The 19,526-nt window shown below is 45.4% G+C and overlaps 1 protein-coding gene across 3 annotated transcripts; it reads left to right on the forward strand.

The window, feature by feature from the left end:
- The first annotated feature begins 506 nt into the window (after positions 1-506).
- RHOV (ras homolog family member V) lies at positions 507-19,310 on the forward strand. Of its 3 annotated transcripts, none has more exons than XM_088670748.1 (4): positions 507-568; positions 1,249-1,729; positions 15,189-15,247; positions 16,417-19,310. In XM_088670748.1, the coding sequence occupies exons 2-4, from the start codon at positions 1,528-1,530 to the stop codon at positions 16,855-16,857; spliced, it is 702 nt and encodes a 233-aa protein (XP_088526874.1). In that variant the 5' UTR covers positions 507-568; positions 1,249-1,527; the 3' UTR covers positions 16,858-19,310. The 3 variants fall into 3 exon arrangements, with proteins under 3 accessions (XP_088526874.1, XP_034967327.1, XP_034967337.1); XM_035111436.3 differs by having other exon boundaries at positions 519-651; XM_035111446.3 differs by having other exon boundaries at positions 519-651; positions 15,194-15,247.
- The last annotated feature ends 216 nt before the right edge of the window (positions 19,311-19,526 follow it).

Consider the following 19,526-nt stretch of genomic DNA (forward strand, 5'->3'; position numbering starts at 1 on the left):
CAGTGATTGTGTCACTGGGAACGCTAATGTCAACACACAGGAGTATGTCACTTACAGCCCAGTCCTGTGCACTCAGAGGTAATAGAGTTCAGTGGGACTTATTCCCAGATATGTATAATATTACAGCCTCAGAGCTCTATTTTTTTTAATCCATTGTCTTTCAGTAGCATGCTGCCTCTTCCACTAATGATGATGCTGGTTTTTGTGAATGCAGTTTGTCACAGGGTCCCTAGGAACAAATGCAAGAGGAAGAGACAACCTGGGTTTCCTCCAGGAAAATACGCATGAAATGAGCCCAAGATTTCACCTCTTCCAGAAAGTCAAACCTGTTTTTTTTGCCATGCCGCCTTTGCAGGATTTATGAAATGTGATATGCTTGCTTTCGTTTGCTTTAGGTTGCTACGTTCTGCTTGTTGACCAAAGCCACCACTCCTGATCCTCTTTAGAAATCCCCGGCATAAATCAATTGCTGTTTCTGTTTGGGCCAAGAGGGCGGAGGGGTTCTGAAACACAATCATCTCACTTATCTCTCCCTCTGGAAACACCCTTTTGAAAGTCTGGTCAGCAGGTGAGAAAAGGACTTTGACTCCACTGTTATAGCAGATGAATCTCAAGGGGTGTCCAGAGCATTGTGTAGTCCTGTTTTGTTGGGTAAGTTTCAGTTAGTAAGGCTTGGGGAGGAGGACAAGATGCTTGGATCAGTCAGGTCGACCACTTGACAAGACTCTTGGCTGCTAAATCTATCTAGCAGGGAGAGGATTAATGCCTCCTTGCGAGAGGGGGTGGTCCCTGCTTGTACATGGTTCTCCCTCTCCCTGTTTTATTCTCACAACAACCCTGTGAGGGAGGTAGGGCTAAGAGTCCATGAGAGACGTTACCCAGTGAGCTTCATGGCTGAGTGCGAACTAGATGCCCATGGGAAGCCTATAAGCAGAATCTGACCACAACAGCATTGCATCTGACAGTGGAGATAGAAGCCACAGTAGCAAAACTCTTTTACCTGTCTGTTTGTCTGTTGTGTGAGACGGCGCTTCACCCCACCTTACCCCCATGTGTCAGTCAGTCCAGCAGTTTGCCACAAACAGCACCTTCGATAAGTGCTAGGGAAAGGAGGAAAGAAGGCTGGGAGTTTGGAGTTTGCTCAAGCACCTATAAGGCAGCATCAGGTTACCGGGAAAGGGGGTGGGCCCATGCAAATCACAGCTGCTCTGGGTGGCTTAAATAATTTTTTTAAAAAAACCATTACAGGTCTCGGGAGTTAAATGCAAAGTGAAAAGGTGGAGTACTCGGCCCGGATGCAACTCTCTTTTGCTCCAGAGCCAGGGCACCTGAAGGGATGTAGTCCCAGAAAATGAGATACTACCACTGCGCGTGGGAACAGAGTGACTGACCCACCTTTGGCTCTCACTTCTTCCTGCTTGGCAGTTGTGGTGGTGTTTTTAAGCACGGAAGAACTAAATATCCAACCGCAACATTTTTTGTTTCAAAAGAGGGACGCCAAGTGTCCCCTTTCCCGCTCCTCCAGCGATGCCCCCACAGGAGCTACTGGATTACTCCTCGCCCACCTTGAGAAGATGCAGCACCCCCAGCAGAGGAAGCGGCTCCGAGCTGGGCATCAAGTGCGTCCTCATAGGAGATGGGGCAGTCGGCAAGACCAGCCTCATTGTCAGCTACACAACCAACGGATACCCAGACCAGTACCAGCCCACTGCGCTGGACACCTTCTCAGGTAAGCAGAGCGGAGCCTGGGCAGCTTCTTCCATCCTGATATGTGTTGGGCTACATTTTGCCACAATGGGGTACATTGTGGTCTGTTGTCATTTTGGCACTCTGCGTCCTAAGACCTTTCGCAGTGACAAGTGGGATACAAAGTTCATAATTAATAGATCAATGGCACGTGTGACAATTGTGAATATATTGAGATGTATATTATTGAGATATATATCGAGATACATATTATTAAACTGCTGGGTTAAATGACTGTGTTTTATTAGAATAGGATGTTGTAATTTAATACTGTTTGCAATGTAAGAAGTCTGAGTGGGGAGGTTAGCCTGCATAGGGATTAAAAATATATATACATACATATTAAGAAGCAATTAAGTAAGCATGCAAATGATTGCTTCCCCCCCCCCGCTGTGCATGGGAGGCAGAAATTCACCAGGTGAAGCTATCTACAACAGGCAGATGCAGAGACAGGGAAAACTTTGCCTATTGAATATTGCCAGAAGAAAATGATTTGGGGGGGGGGCTACATGTGTTCTCTGTTCCAAGCAAAGACTTTTGGATCTTCTCTTCTTGGGTGTAATTGGAGTCGTAGTGGAGGGGCTGCAGCTGCAAACAACCAGCCTTCTGAGCTCAGTATCATATAATTGGCCAGCCAGTTGCAGCAATCTGGTGCTGTTCATCTGTACTGTAAAGAAAAAGATTGGGAAGCAATTTAACCTGATCCCTTACAAAACTTCATTGGCATCACAACCCAATGCATGTCTGCTCAGAGAAGTTAAGTGGCACTTCCTCCCAGAGAGGCTGCTTTCCTATAAATGCTGAGTACAGTGGCCTTCTTTGCCTGTTGCTTTAAGCCACAGTTAAACTTAGCTATCTGCTCGTGCAGGCGAGGGGGTGGGGGAAAGGGAAGGAATTACAACCACTTCATTCATCAAAGTTTGATGGGCTTGTGGTTTGTCTCACTACAGATAAACCATGAACTGTCACCAAGGTTTGTTCATGCTTTGGGAGAGAAAAACCCGAGCCCTGGTTTGGTTGTAAAGCTAAGCTAAGCCAAACCATAGCTTAGCTCCTGGTAGCAGGGCAGCAACAAAAGCTTTCCCTTTAAACTACTGTATAATTAAGCTTCTGTGTGATTTAAAGTGATGTGTGAACGAGGCCATTATTTAAAGCACCAGTAGCCATATGTATCTTACCCACCAATATTGAATCAGTGTCAGTAGCTTTAAGAGGTTCTGAAAGAAAATAAAAAAGCTGTAAAGTGGACACATCTTGAACCCTTAAAAAAAATATTGCAAAGCAAACAGGTTTGGTCTTCTACCCGAAACATGGGTGGCAACACTCTCGCTTAGCTTAGCTAACTGTGGAAGACTGTTCAACTGGTTTTGGGTGTTTGTAATTGGGAGAGTTAACCTCAAGAGATTGTGTTTCCAGTTCAAGCATAGGAAAAGAGGAGAGAGCAGTTGTGACATTTGAAGCTCTGTTAGTAATTCATTTATTAGGATGAAACTCCCCATAGCACGTGGGGCTTGATTGCCTTCAGCTCTGTACAAACAGGAGGTTTCCCACACTGCAGCTCATGTGATAGGGCACTGAACTGGAAATGCAGGAAGGATCATATGGAAGGTAGAAAAAGAAGCAGACATTTGGAGGGATTGTTTGCCAACTGACAGAACATGCTCTGAGTTCTGTTCTTCTTAGGGAGTAAGATCAGGCATGATTTTACTATGGTGGCATACATTTCCACTGGAAGAGTATAGTGGTTAGAGTGTCGGACTAGGAGACCAGGCTTCAAATCCCCACCCAGCCATGAAGCTCACTGGGTAACTCTGGGCCAGACACTGTCTTTCTCAGCCCAACCTACCTCACAGGGTTGTTGTGGGGATTAAATGAGGCAGGGAAGAACCATGTACATTGTACACCATCCTGAGCTCCTTGGAGAAAAAAAGTGGAGATCTGAATCCTGGTCTCCCAGGTCCGATGTTCTAACCATTACTCCATACCACTACTCAGTATGGAGCACAGTAAAACACCAAGCATTAAACAACTTCCGTAAACAGGGCTGCCATCAGATGTCTTCCAAAACCCAGATAATTGTTTATTTCCTTGACATCTGGTGGGATGGTGTTCCACAGGGCAGGAGTGACTACTGAGAAGTCCCTCTTCCTTGTTCCCTGTAACTTCACTTCTCAAATGAGGGAACCGCCAGAAGGCCCTTGGAGCTGGATCTCATGATAAGGGTGGAGACACTTCTTCAGATATACAGGGTCAAAGCCATAGGTGTGAGTCGTGCATCTGGGGAACCACCGATGAGGGAAATCACCCCCTCTCCCTGGCAAAAGTCTCTGCCAATATACGTAATACGGGATCAGAAATTCCTTGAGATGTTCTGGACCCAAGTTGTTAAGGACCCAAGTTTGTTTGGTTATTCTTCCATTTGGAAAGTCCAATTTCATCATTGTTATGGTCAACAGATGCATTTTCAAAAAATGGAAGTTAATATTTATTCATTTATATATTACATTTCTTTGCTGCCATTCCTTCTAAATGGACAGCAAATGCATCGGCGTTGAAACAGTGCAAAATTAAGCATCTGGGCTTATTTATTACAAACACAATCCTCTTTCCTTCAATATTAAGAATTAATTTTAGGCTTCAAAGGGATTTCATTAGAACACAAGCTGTTGCCATGTGTGTCTAAATTATCTGGCTCCCAGCCTTTTCACCCCATTGGGGCCTGCCCTGCCCCACACTCTCTCAAGGCTCTTCAAAGGCCATTAGTCCCCGCCTCAAGAGAGTTTCTGTCAGTCTGGATGCCTTGTAAGGAGAAGGGAGCAAAAGGCACAGCGGGTGAGAACCAGGTGTGAGAGCCTCTCCTTGTATTGCCTGTGAATTGCATAGGCAAAGAGATTACCTGTGGAAAGAGGAGGGACTGTTTATTCATTGCATCTATAATTAGGATGGAGAATTTCGGGTGCCAGGAGGCAGCTGTGTGGAATGATGGTTCCAAAGTCAAAAGGGGATTGGAGCATTCTTGGGTCTTAAAAGACACTAGCAGATTTCACGCTGGAACCCTGCACAAAAGGTCAACCAAATATTTTTGATGAAGTAGGTCATTGCCTTTAAGGTGTCAGGGCACAATGTGTCTTCCTTGCAGCCTTCCTTAACCCTTGCTGCAAAGGCTGCAACCCCATGCAGGCTAACTTGAGAGCCAGCCTTATTGAACACATTGGGATTTACTTCTGAGTAAACAGGGAAGTGTTCTTGGACAGTGTTCTCGAAGTGACCAACATGAGTTTGACCAAACTGCGGGAGGCAGTGGAAGACAGGAGTGCCTGGCGTGGGGTCAGGAAGAGTAAACAACAACAAACAGGGAGAGGGTGGGGGTTTAGAAAGAAATGGCTGAAATCCATTTACTTGAGAGTAAAGCCCATGGAATTTTATTTGGTTTTTTTAAATTGTACCTGAAGTCTGCTCTTCACCAAATGGCCAAAAACAGATAAAACCATTGCAAATCTGGAAACGAAATCACAAAATTCTGAAGCTGTCTTTGGAAACAGTCAGAAAACGATTGCATCAATTTCTTGGTATCAATTTGGCTAGGTTCCGTCAGCCCTTTTGAAAGTTTCCAAAAAGTCTGCCTCTTTATATTTTGGAAACAGTGGTAGTAAAGTAGAACACATCTTGACAGATATTTGGGGCACCTGTGGGAGTAAAGGGTGTACATCTTCAGCATGTTTTAATTGAGCTGCTTGAAGTAGGGTAATAGGGGTGGTGCAGGTAAAGAAAAAACTACTGGTAAACTGCGGGAGGCAGTGCAAGACAGGAGTGCCTGGCGTGCTATGGTCCATGGGGTCACGAAGAGTCGGACACGACTAAACGACTAAACAACAACAACAACAAACCTTAGATAAACTAGGCCCCAGTTTGAATCTCACCTTTGCTCTAATCTCACTAGGTGGCACTCTCTTTTGCTTAGCCTCCTGTCTGCATAATGGGGGACGAATCTACCTTACACAATGGTTGCAAGGATTACGTATATGAAATACTTTGAATGCTTTAAAGTGCTCAATAGAATTGAGTCTTACTTTTACCTTAGGATCTGGCTGTAAAACAGTTTCACCTTTTATTTGATTTCTTTCGTTATTTATAAAATATTGACATACAGCTTGGAATATACAGAAATGGCGAAACTTACCAGAAGAGTAAGAAATCAAGATAAAAAAATTTTTTAAATAAAATAATGGAAATGGTTTATTGAATATTTACAGATAAATTATAAACAGATAAAAACTTTGGCAGGATTATTGTAACAACCTGCAGTATATATTTAAAGAAGATGAATAAATGAGTAAATTAGGTTAATTTGGATTTTTTAAAAAAAAATTAAGGAACTGCAGAAAGAGGGGGAGGTAGGTCAAGTTTTGAAATGTCAAAATGAATGTAAAATTAGTGAAATGTATAAAATCAGTGAAATGTATAAACTTGTAAAGTATAAATAAATAAATAAATAAAATGGAAAAATGTACATACAGCTAGTCATAAAAATATATATATCAGAGCGGTTTAGAACAATTATACTATAGAAGCCATATAAAAATGTATTCTTAATTGGCTGCATAAGCCTGATGGAACAGAAAAGTTTAAAGGCATTTAAAGTTGAACCTTCCCCCTACACTGCACATAGACTCCCCTAGAAAAATGAGTAGTCTAGTGCAAATAGGCTGAGAATGTCTGGAGGCGACATCTCTGTTCTTTTAATTGGGAGCATGTGTAATGTTTAGATGGCAGGCAGACTGTGACTCAGAGAGCAGAGACATCAATTTCATATGTCAGCGGTCATTCCGCTGGTGGTCATTTAGTAGAACAGGCATCCCCAAACTTCGGCCCTCCAGATGTTTTGGACTACAATTCCCATCTTCCCCGACCACTGGTCCTGTTAGCTAGGGATCATGGGAGTTGTAGGCCAAAACATCTGGAGGGCCGCAGTTTGGGGATGCCTGTAGTAGAGTGATTAATCTATTTTCAGGTTTCACCTGTTGCTTTCATTGTTGTGTTTTACTGAATTGATCTGTTATTTTCTGCACTGTCCTGAAATCTAATATGGTTGAGGGGAGTATATAAATGTTCAGGGGCAAACCTAGTGGCTGGTTAGGTTGCCGCCCCCCACCCCCTGGGGTACTGGGAATGGGGATGGCGGCGCAGAAATCTCGCCTCACACCTCTCCACTTTTTGAGTTTCTGGTCCATATTCTCACCTGGCTTCAGAGGCGCCACTACAATTCCTGGCCAAGGGTGCAAATGAGCCTCAGTTCTTCTACTGAGAAGCAGTTTCCTTACATTGGAACTCTGGGGGCTGGGTATTTAATATTGTGAAGGCTGTGACAGCTTTTGCTCCACACCCGATTCAACAACAGCTGATCGCTAACCTTTGGGAGACCAGGCAAGGCCTCATCCTGATTAGGGGCTATTGTATATGGCTATCTTCCTGATCTTCAAATTTATTTGCAAGATATGGCAACAGCAGCTTAATTGCTCTTTCTGTCCTGTGCCTCCGGTGTTCCCGGTGCTCACAGAACAGGCTTTGCAATCTTCTTTTCGAAATGTGTTTGTTTGTTTTTGACACTCCTCCAAGGACTCAAGCTAGGATACAATGCACCCTTATCTCGTTTTCTTCTTCACACAATAGCAGCCGGAGAGATAGTGGCTTATCTAAAGATGGCCAATGAGTTTTCATGTTGTCGTTTAGTCGTGTCTGACTCTTCGTGACCCCATGGACCAACGCACGCCAGGCACTCCTGTCTTCCACTACCTCCCACAGTTTGGTCAAACTCATGTTTGTAGCTTCAAGAACACTGTCCAGCCATCTCGTCCTCTGTCGTCCCCTTCTCCTTGTGCCCTCCATCTTTCCCAACATCAGGATCTTTTCCAGGGAGTCTTCTCTTCTCATGAGGTGGCCAAAGTATTGGAGCCTTAGCTTCACGACCTGTCCTTCCAGGGAGCACTCGGGGCTGATTTCCTTCAGAATGGATAGGTTTGATCTTCTTGCAGTCCATGGGACTCTCAAGAGTCTCCTCCAGCAATATAATTCAAAAGCATCAATTCTTTGGTGATCATAGTTTTCATAGGTAAGCACTTATTTGATCCCTGGTTCCCATGCCCATGGCTAAGTCCACACTATGCTAGGGTGGCCATCTGCCCTGCTTTACAGAGGAATGGTCCTCTGTTGAAAGGTGCCCTTCGTTTCAAGGGCTGCCCAGTCCAAATCTGGTTTAAAGACTAAAAAACCCACCAGAAAGTAAAACTGGAAGCTGCCCTTCAACACTGAAAGCACCTGGGCAGCAAACATGCAGGTCCTGGTCTTCCCCACTATGGCAAGATGTGTTGTATTTATATTTAATACAGTGGTACCTCGAGTTACAGACGCTTCAGGTTACAGACTCCTCTAACCCAGAAATAGTACCTCAGGTTAAGAACTTTGCTTCAGGATGAGAACTGAAATCTTGCTTTAGCGGCACGGCGGCAGCAGGAGGCCCCATTAGATAAAGTGGTGCTTCAGGTTAAGAACGGACCTCCAGAACGAATTAAGTTCTTAACCCGAAGTACCACTGTAATAGTAATTAATTTTAAATCTGTAGTATATGCACAGGTCATGTGAATCGCTTTTTTGTTGCATTTCCTCTTTTCGGTGAGGCCTAAGGGGACGTGGGTGGCGCTGTGGGTTAAACCACTGAGCCTAGGGCTTGCCGATCAGAAGGTTGGCGGTTCGAATCCCCGCGACGGGGTGAGCTCCCGTTGCTTGGTCCCAGCTCCCGCCAACCTAGCAGTTCGAAAGCACGTCAAAGTGCAAGTAGATAAATAGGTACCGCTACAGCGGGAAGGTAAATGGCGTTTCCGTGCGCTGCTCTGGTTTGCCAGAAGCAGCTTTGTCATGCTGGCCACATGACCTGGAAGTTGTACACCGGCTCCCTCGGCCAATAACGTGAGATGAGCGCCTCAACCCCAGAGCCGGTCACGACTGGACCTAATGGTCAGGGGTCCCTTTACCTTTTAAGTGGCCACCACCATAAGTGACTATTCACTGCACCTTCAAGGGGCTGCCTCAAATTAGGGTGTACGTCAAATTAGAGTCCATAGGGACATTGTCATGAGTTCTGCCTTCCAGGCCAAGCTGCAATACATGGCTAAACTTGCTCATCTTATTTATGAGCAAGAAAAAGTCTGAGCCACATGGTCAAATCTGATCAGCTATACAGCTGAATAAGTTGTCTAACAAAACAAAACCCAAACTAAGGTCTGCTGAATAACAACCCCACTGGAGTTTCCCTCCACAAGCTTCTCAAAAGATTTGTCGTTTGTTTTTTATGCCCTGTCCACAGACCTTCTGTCAGGGGGTTAGGCTTCTCTTATGGAAATAATCACGTTTTCCCAGAACCCAAATTACTGTATAATGTTTGGAGGATGTCTGCAGGCAGCACATCTTTGTTGTGTAGTTTATGGGAGAACCACACACACAAGCACACACAGGTAGGTTTGCAACAACAAGGCTTGCCTGCCTTTAGAATACAGTGGTACCTCTGGTTACGAACACTTCGGGTTACAAACTCTGCTAACCCGGAAGTAGCTGCTCCTGGTTGCAAACTTTGCCCCAGGATGCGAGCGGAAGTCGTGCACTGGCAGCAATAGGAGACACCATTAGCGAAAGCTTGTCTCAGGATAAGAACAGTTTCAGCTTAAGAACAGACCTCCGGAATGAATTAAGTTTGTAACCAGATCTGTAACAGATCATGAGTGGTAAGTGCCATTACCTTCTCCCTGGTAAGTGACCAGAGAGAAGATAATGGCATTCAACAAAGCAAATTTTATGTATATATTGTTACTATCCACAGCACCTCCACCTAATAAGGATTCAGTTTCAATTTGTTGGCCCTTGTCCGGCCCATCACAAACTCTACACACTGGCCCAGCTTCTCTGATTGAGGTAGAATTGAAATATAGAGTGGGTGTCATCTGCATATTGATGAAGCCACACGCCAAACCCCCAGCACCACCCAGCAGTTTCATGGAAGCATTTAATAATACAAGACGGGGAGGTCTAAACCACTGAGCCTCTTAGACTTGCCGATCAGAAGGTCAGCGGCTCAAATCCTTGTGATGGGATGAGCTCCCGTTGCTCTGTCCCAGCTCCTGCCAGCCTAGTAGTTCGAAAGCACGCCAGTGCAAGTAGATAAATAGGTACCACTGCAATGGGAAGGTAAACGGCGTTTCTGTGAGCTCTGACTTCTGTCAAAGTGTTCTGTAGTGCCAGAAGCGGTTTAGTCATGCTGGCCACATGACCCAGAAAGCTAGCTGTGTGGACAAACGCCGGCTCCCTCGGCCTGAAAACAGAGCTGAGCACAGCACCCCATAGTTGAATTTGACTGGCTAAGCAGAAAATCTCCAATGCTATTCTCTGGTAATGGTCCTATTGATAGAAACAGAGCCACCGTAACACAGTGCCCCCAATTCCTACAGTACACCAGGAGGATACTATGGTCAGTGGTATGAAACATAGCCAAGAGGTCCAACAGACTCAACCGGGTACCATTCTGTCTGTCACTCTCCCAAATATAATCAACCAGGGTGGCCAAGGCTGTTTCAATGCTATATTGTATTCAAATCTGAAGCCAAGCTGAAATGGGTGCAGGTAATCTGCTGTATCCAGGGATGGCAGCCACCACACAATCACCCTGCCCAGTAAGTGATTATTGCAACTGAGCGGTAGTTATCTAAAACCTCAGGTTCTGGGGAGACCATCATCAGGCGGGGATGCACCACTGCATCCTTTAATGCAGTGGGCATCTTCTCCTCCATGAGTGAGGCATTAAGTGCTCCCTATAGTCATCCAGTCAATCCTCCTTTGCTTAAAAGGCATGATGGGCTATGGCCAAGAGAGAATACAATGGGCTCGATCCCTTCCAGAGTCCTGTCCCTCCTCAGGTTGCAACAACAACTGATCTCACAAACCTCAAGCAGACAATGCTCTAAGCACATGGTTAGCTGCTTTCTCTTCAAGGCTGGATTTCAACAGCCCATTCACCACTTGGAAAGGCCACACTGGGCAGTCCACTGAGGAGGCATACAGTGTACAAAGACAGCCCCATGGTTATCATGTCCTGAGGCAGAGCAGAAAATTGGCCCTGACACAGATCTGGGTCCATGTCACAAACAACCTAGAGAGAAGTGGGGTGGGTGCTACATCACCAACACCCCAGGCTGCTCTGCAGCTCAGCCCCTCTGGTGCAGATTCTCATATCCAGTTCCCAGACAGGCTTCCTGGTGAGAAATTAGTTTCCCATGCTTTTACAGGTTGAGATCTGAGCTCCCGATAACCTGTCATTTCAAGTTAGTTCGTCACTCGGGGTCAGAAATATGCATAAATATTGACCTTCAACCACCAAACTATCCTGTTTAGCCTGCTTCTCCATTATGCTGAAATTCTTCCATTGCGTAGGGGAGGGACCAATGCAAGGTTTAAACTTAGAGAGACCTACAAAATTGTAGTGATGGGGGAGAAAAGAAGCAAACTTCCTCATACTGAGGTACTGTGCATTATACGCTTGGCCAAATGCATTTGGATGCCCTGAAATGGGGTTCTCAGTTTTGCACCTTTTCACACTGCCATCACGTACTCTTCTCTCTGTTGCCATCATTCACAAATGAACCCCGTGCTCCTCCTCTCTCTCCCAACTTCTTTCTCTTTCCTCTTTCCTGATTCTTTTCCAGTTGGGCTTCACCCAGGTAAGGAGAGGGAGATAAGCACAGGCAGTTACTAAGGAAATGTGTGTGATTTTCCTCCTTCAGCAGAATGGAGGGCAGTAATAGTTGAGGGGCTGTCCTGAAACCACCTAGTCCAGGGTTTATCCCTAACCAATGCCATTCTGGCTGGGGCTGATAGGAGTTGGATCCCAATAATATCTGGAAGGCCACAGATTCCCCCAAACCTGATGTACAGGGTAGGCTGCAAAGTGATAGAAGCAATAAATCCCCAGTGAACTTACGGCCTGTATCCTATTGGTTCACAGTTCTCACATGAATTTCTGATAAAGTATTTGGGGCAGTATACAACTACCACATCCTGTTGGTGCCTATATTTCCGCTTGCTCAACAGGACATCCCCCCTACACACGTCCTGCATCTTCCCTCAAATACTGTGCATGCCAGTTATTTATTTCCCAGTTAAGCCCCACCCATGGGATTGGCAAATACTTAGAAATGAGACACCAAGCGGGAAATGCTCAGCATCTTGGACATCAAAGTAGAATCTTTGGATCAGGAACAGGTTTCCCTTCTTTCTGGGTGGTCAGCCATCTCCCATCCATAAGGAAGTGATGTATTTTCCACCAGCTCTTCTGATGGCTGAAGAGGCACTCTAGGACCTTGAGCTATCCCTGCCTCTCTCTTTTTTTACCTGTTTTTGCGCTCATGTGGAGCCACGTTTAAACCCCCTTCTCACCCAACACAGCGGCAGGCAAAGATGTTCATTGCGCTCCAAACATTGAACCCTAAAAATCAATAAGGAAACCTCTTTTTTGACCCGGTCACATGATGAAGAGGCAACCGTGTGTGGGGATATTCAGGGTTGGCCCAATAGGTTTCACTGTGTGAAGGCCTTGCTTAGACCCAGATATGTTCCATCTGGCGCATAGCCCCTTAGAAAGAAAGAAGCTATGAGCCAGGAGACCAGCTCCTGAAGGTGAGGCCTGGCTGGAAGAGTTTGTTGCTACCCTTTGCAGAATCCTAGGCCTCATCAAGAAAGACACACGTTCTTTTGTAATTCATGAAATAAACAGCAAAGGGCAAGACATCCACCGGCGTAGTCCTGAGTGGGGAATCGGATGCCCTCCTAACATTGTTGGACTTCAACTCCTGATATCCCTGACCATTCCAGTGACCCTGCTTTTGTATCTGTTTTGGCACATTGAGCCAACCAAAGTGTTTTGGCTTTCCCTGTGTCTCACTTGCTACCTTTAACACCTTGGCTGCACTTCAAGGAACATCCAAGCCCAGCCCATGTGACAGCTTGGAGGCCTTCATTGCCTAGGAGCCTGCCTGGCCGCTGAGGCAGCATGTAATGAAATTACTGCAGTGAAAGCTGATGGCTCCGTTCTAATTGTCCCAAGCCTAAGAGGAGTTTGTACTCCCTTTTTCTTTAATCAAAACCCCCAACCTACTTATTTAATATTTAAACTACTGTGGGATCTTCAACAGTAACTTTGTATGTATCTTACTGCCTTTCCGTGGCGTAGGATTTTCCACAAATAATGCACTGTGGCTGTGCTCTTGTCTGCGTTTCAGTAAGTTTCTGTTTTTCTGCAGTCCCAAAATGCTCCTTGATTCTGTAGTCCCCAAACGCCTGCTTGTTTATCCTTTGATGCATTTGCAGATCTCTCCTCAAACTTGTGCTTCTGAGAATGGAGAGCTCACATTTTCTAAGTGCTCAGTGTGCAATATGTGCAATATTTTGTAGCTGGAAAAATTAGTGGTCTTCTCCCCCCCCCCCATTCATGGTAATGGCTATTGCAGAGGTAGCCAAAGTGTCAGTGGGGGTGGTGTCCTCTGGGTACAACCTCCTTCCTCCGCAACACATAAAGTTTTATTTATTTTAAAATTGGACATTTCACCACACTCCCTCTTTCCTGTGTGGGAGTGCACATCTCACCATGGAAAAAAAGGAAAAGAAAGGGCTTTACAAAGGCACCATCTAGTAGCTCCATTGTCATTGAGATTTGGGGTGGGGTGGGGAAGGAGCTGAGACACAGGCGAAAATGTGATCAGGGCACCCTTTGCCCCACTGCGCTGAAAGGCCCCAAGGAAGGGAGAGTTATTTCGCTTTTGCTCTGAATAGATCAATGTAAATTCTGAAGCAGGATTGTTTGTGGTCACCTGCTAATGGCATAAAGCCTGAGAAAAGTTTAACTCTGTCTCTCTACAAAATAAAGAACCCATACACACCCCAGTTGAGGAAAGGACACAGTGGCAATATCACTAGTTGGTGCTAAGTATGGGCTATTGTTGCCTTTAGCACAGGATGTCTGCTTCTCTTGATTACACACGCCTGCTAATTATGCATTTTGTCTTGGGTCGTTGTTTTTCTTTATTACCCTGCCTCTACAGTCTCTGTAAGCTACCCCCAATATCTGTTAATGTTGCAGAGCTTGTGTTGCTCACAGCTTCACTCTGGGTTACGGTAGCTGATCAAGGTAGCTGATAAGACTTTAAAAATATATTCCTCCATGGTATATTTCCCTTCATCAGTCATTCATTTGCGTATTGTCACACACATGGTCTCATCTGTCTTGTTTTTTGTCTTGTGGAGAGAAGCTACAAAATAGTGGCATACTTCCAGTGGAGGATGGCTCCCATTGGGACTGGTAGGGTGGAAGGCAGAGAGGACAACGGCAAATGGAGTCAAAGCCAATGACAGGCAGAGCCAACTATTTATCCTAGAAGCATAAAACTGCAGAGTTGGAAGGGCTCCTGGGGGTCATCCAGTCCCTGCAATGGAACCTGTACCAGGGTGGGCAGAGAGCTCTCCTTCACCGAAAGTCTTCAAACAGAGGCTAGACAGAGATGTTCCCTAGCTCTGCATTTCTGCACTAACCAGAAAACTGGACAATATTGTATACAAGGGCCCCTTCTGCATCATTCTGCAGTGTTTCCATTTGAAAATAGATGTAGGCTGTCCTGGCAATGGAGGGTGTATCTGCATCTGTGCAATGACGTAGTTATACCAAGATAACAATCGCCACTTCCTCCTTTCTTTATCTGGGGCAGGTGCAGGGAGGAAAAGGCACAGATAACCAAATCAAGGGCAAGGTTTTCAAATGTGCATCAAGTAACTACACCCACCCACCCTTGTGGGTGATCTAGTGTAAACCTAGGTTGAAAGCATCATGTTGAGTTCGGACATGAATGATTCCAGACTGAGAAAACTTCATGTTTGTGGTTCGAATGGGATAGTGTATACACAGCCTAAGTCACCGGGATTTGTGCACTAGTAGAAGAAAACTGGCCTGCTGCAAAGGGATTGCATGGAACCTGCAAGGGAAAGGCCTTTGTATTGAAATTGAAACTTGCTAGGTTGGTTTGTTGTTTTTCAAAACCATACTGCAATTATGGAACAGTGTTGTTGCAAACATTGCACAAATAATTCACTAGTACAGTTTCGCTGTTGACAGTAAACTACACTGGCTATTCATGGCTGGTTCCATCCCTTCATTAGTGTGGCAGCAAAAGAAGGGAGTAGCTGGACATATGGAGGAACGCTTGCCTTTCAAATGGCTGTTTTTTTGACACACTGCAGCTCATCACATTCAAAGAGCTCCTAGGTATATTAAAAGGGGAATATGTTAGTAGATAGGTATGAAATATATCCAGCATTTTCCCCCCTCCCAACCTTCTCTCTCTTTCTGTTTGCAGTGCAGGTCCTGGTAGATGGGGCACCACTTCGTATCCAGCTGTGGGACACTGCAGGACAGGTGAGACCCATAAATTAAAGGAGAATACAGGTTTGAGTTCTGATAGGGTGCCAGGAATGTCAGGAAGGTGATGAAAATCTGGGTCAAAGTGAAATTATGAGTGGCATTAATAATCACCCTTGTACAGCACATTTCAAGTTCTAAAGATGTTTCGGATACATCACCCCTGTAATCCTTACTACAGACTTACTAGGCCAATCTTATCAAATTAAGAAAAAGCCCTGCTGGATCTGGCCAAAGATCCATTTAGTCCAGCATCCTGTTCTCACAGTGGCCAACCAGAGGCCTGTCGGAAGCCTACAAGCAGGACCTAAATGCAACCGAACTCTCCTTACTTGTGATTCACCGGAACTGGTATTCAGAGATATACACAGCTGGATCCCTGTACCGCAGCTGAGGGTATGCAGTATTGTCACCTGATGAGTTTGTGTTTGAGGTAACATTAGAACTGGGGGCTCCAGGAATTGAAATCTGCTGAAGCCTCCACAGCCAGGGTTCTGAAAAATGTGGGGTACCTCTGTATAGAAGTGCAGCCCAAGCGTTTATTGGAATAACTGGCTTTGTTTGCTTGGCTGAATCCCTCTTTGTAGTGGAACTTAAAGTACCTTTTACATGGGCCAAACTTAGCTCCCTCTAGTCACGAGAGTGGGTGAGCTACCAAGTTGTCTCTGTTTCCCTTTGGTTACACTTGGAAAGCTCAAACTGTTTTGTTTCTTGGCTTCGGAAGGTTTGCTGGGACAAAGGATGAAAATGTATGCCAGGCATAGGCAAACTCAGCCCTCCAGATGTTTTGGGACTACAACCCTCATCATCCCTAGCTAACAGGACCAGTGGTCAGGGATGATGGGAACTGTAGTCTCAAAACATCTGGAGGGCTGAGTTTGCCTATGCCTGATGTATGCTTAGAGCTTTGTGGAAAAGACATTACTACATTTTATGAGAACCTTCTAGCTCAGGCATCCCCAAACTGCGACCCTCCAGATGTTTTGGCCTACAAATCCCATGATCCCTAGCTGACAGGACCAGTGGTTGGGGAAGATGGGAATTGTAGACCAAAACATCTGGAGGGCCGAATTTTGGGGATGCCTGTTCTAGCTTATAAGCCACAGCTAGTTTCTGCTGGTATGCATCACAAACCAAATTCAACATCTCCTATTTTTCCTCTGCAGGAAGACTTTGATTGCCTCCGTTCGCTCTGTTACCCTGACACAGATGTCTTCCTGGTCTGCTTCAGCGTTGTAAACCCCACATCCTTTCAGAACATTATGGAGAAATGGATCCCTGAAATACGGACACACAACCCCCAGACTCCCGTGGTGCTGGTGGGAACACAGTCAGATCTGCGGGACGACGTCAATGTGTTGATCAATCTGGACCACTATCATGCCGGGCCTGTGCTGAGAACTCAGGCCGAAGACCTGGCTGAGAAAATCCGGGCTCAGACTTACATCGAGTGCTCTGCTCTGACTCAAAAGAACCTGAAGGAGGTTTTTGACACAGCCATCATCAGTGCAGTTGAGCACAAAGCCCAACAGGAAAAGAAAATGACAGCCAAAGGAATAAAAACCCTCTCCAAGTGCCGGTGGAAGAAGTTCTTCTGTTTTGTCTGAAGCTGGTTTGGGAATGAAGAGGCCTAGAAGTGGGGATTGGACTTTGCACTTTCTGCCACAGAGGGCAAAGTGGCTAACTGAATCAAAAAGGGGCTCCAACAAGGAGAGTGTCGTGAGCCAAGGGGACGTGGAGCCCCAGGATTTGCTGGGTTGGGGTAGAACTTTCCTGGAAGACAGGAAGTGGACTTGTGTAGTAGTGCCAGGATACCAAATGGCTCATGCAATCTTAATAGAACTGGGGTGGTTTGAAGCTTCATGTACTGAGTTCAGTATTAAAGAACAGCCAAGCCTGTCATTTTAGGTACCCAGACAGCATGGGCAGTTTCCAGAACCTCCTCACAGCATCTTATTTAAACCCAGGAGAAGCCGATGCAGTGGGGTGGTGCCATGCCGCTGCCCCCGCCCCGCCCCCCCGGACAATGGCATTGCTGCTTATTGGGGCAAGGGCAGGGCTGCAGGGCCAGACTGACAGGTGCCGGTGTGCCCTCACAGTCTTGTCCTTCCCACAACCCTGCCCCATAATTTGAAGTGGTCCCTTTTTCAGGAGGGAAGCCAAGCAGCAGCACTCTCCACCGCACGGGATTAAACTTGAGATATATTCTTGAGGCTGATATCTCCTTTTCAAGGCGCAGGCAAGGATTTCTCTGGGAGACAACAATGTCAAATAGCATGGCCTGCTCAAGGAAAAAGTATATTTTATACTTTGCTTTCAGTCCTTCTTCAGGAAGCAGAATAAGCCCTCCAGGCAGCAGGGTGTTTCTATGAAGGAGTATCAGTTGTGTGGCACATCCTTAAAAGGACAAAACATTTTCTAGTGAAATGATATGCGGTGGTCCCTATGCTTCCACAATGCTATTCCAATACAGTACATAATTTTGGATATCTTTGGACTTCTTTTTAAAAAAAAAAGTTCCACCGAAAATGTATTTAAGGCTTTTGGTAGGGTAGGGAACCTTCCGGCATCTAAATGTGAATATTCCCCTCGTAAGATGGACCGAGTGCATTTGAAAGAACTGTAAGAAAATTTCACTGTTGTGTGAAACAAATACAGTATTGTAAAAGTGAGAAGATAAAATAGAAGGAGGGAAATGACAGTAAAGGAGAAGCATGTGACAAGAAGGGCAGAGAGATGGTAGGAATGAAGGAGGAGAGAGAGAGAGAGAGAGAGAGAGAGAGAGAGAGAGAGAGATACAGATACAGAGAGATACAGAGAGATACAGAGAGATACAGAGGGGGTTTAAGTAAGGTGAAAGGGAGGCATAAAGCAGCATTTCCCAATGTAGTGCCCTCCAGATGTTTGAACTTCCAGATCCCATCAGCACAGCTGGCTGAGGCTGGTGGAAGAAATCAAGAGACAGGATAAATCAGGCTGGCATAGAGGAATCAAGAGACAGGAGAGCAATGTTGTCATGGGGTTTAGATAATGTTAGCAGAGAGTTTTTTTGGTTTTTTGCACTAAGAAACCCTTCAGTGACCTCACCTCTTGATGGTTAGTCATACCTCAGATTCAAATGAAGGAAGATGCAATAGGGGAATTGTCATGGAAATAAGATCTTTGATGTGCTGTACTGAAATCAAGGAAAGAGACTGCCGTTCTTCCTGTATCAGGAAAGAACTGGCTTTGCGACCTATGGGTGGAGCGTGAGAGCCAGAAATTCTGGCAGCCCTGGAGTAGCAGAGATTCCCACCTATGGATAAGGATCCGAATGCAAGCCTGGACCTTTGTATAAGAGGTGAGAGTGGCTGCAAATTGTTCAGCACAGAAAAAGAAGTGGCACTGTTTTACTAAATACACAAGTATTTTGGAATTCACCAGTTTCTTAAATGCCAGGCTTCAGAAAGTGTGAATGAGAAGCGGGAACCTGAGTGGCTTTGCTTATTCCATTGATGTCTCCACAGGCAGGAAACTGTGTCCAGATCAGGGATTGACCATCGCGTGCGGTAATCATGCATATTTTCTTTTTACTACGCGTGGATACACTGGGAAGCCCAGCCATGACTTTCCAGCGTTTGTACGCCTTGTGTGATGATCAGCACACAGTTTGCATGTTGCTGTGTTTGAAGCAGTTCTTGATCATCGCTATTCTAGAGTTGTACAGCACACTTTTGCTGCACAAGTAGGAAACGTTGCATGTTGGGTCTTTATGCATTTCCATTGTACACGGGGAAAGTCCTGAAAGGAGGTTGGACATCCTGGCAGCCTTGTGTTGAGGACTGAATCTTAAAGGCAGTGCCAACAGCAGGAGTTCAAAGGCACTAAGCATGCTTCCCTTTTCCTCCAATACTAGGGAAGGTTGCATGAGTGTTGTCCGCTCATGTTTGTAGCATTGGAGGGATTCCAAGGAGTTCTTCCTGGGAAAGAAAGGATCCTCAATCCTGTTCCCATTGCCCTAGGGACTGTGTATCATACACTTTTTGTTTTGTTTCCAAATAAAGATGTTTTGTTTTAAGTATGAATGTGGTTCTGTGAATTGTTTTCATTGGTGGGAAATACCTTCACAGATTACCTGCAAATGGAAATCAATTCAAGGTAGCGAAAGCCTAGTGATGATGAGTAAGAGTCACATAACATTTTCTTCCCGCAGAAGTAACAAGACACAAGTTGCAAAATGGCAGGTGAATTTCAGCGATCCAAAATTAAACTGGGAAAATCGGACTCCTCAGCCTTA

This window comes from Zootoca vivipara, chromosome 1, assembly GCF_965207765.1.
Source record: "Zootoca vivipara chromosome 1, rZooViv2.hap1.1, whole genome shotgun sequence".
NCBI classification, from domain to species: Eukaryota; Metazoa; Chordata; class Lepidosauria; order Squamata; family Lacertidae; genus Zootoca; species Zootoca vivipara.

Coding starts and splice junctions, on each gene's coding strand:
- RHOV (XM_088670748.1), top strand. CDS start 1,528: ATGCCCCCACAGGAGCTACTGGATTACTCCTCGCCCACCTTGAGAAGA. Junction 1,730..15,188: donor TGCGCTGGACACCTTCTCAG/GTAAGCAGAGCG, acceptor TTCTGTTTGCAG/TGCAGGTCCTGGTAGATGGG. Junction 15,248..16,416: donor TGTGGGACACTGCAGGACAG/GTGAGACCCATA, acceptor TTTCCTCTGCAG/GAAGACTTTGATTGCCTCCG.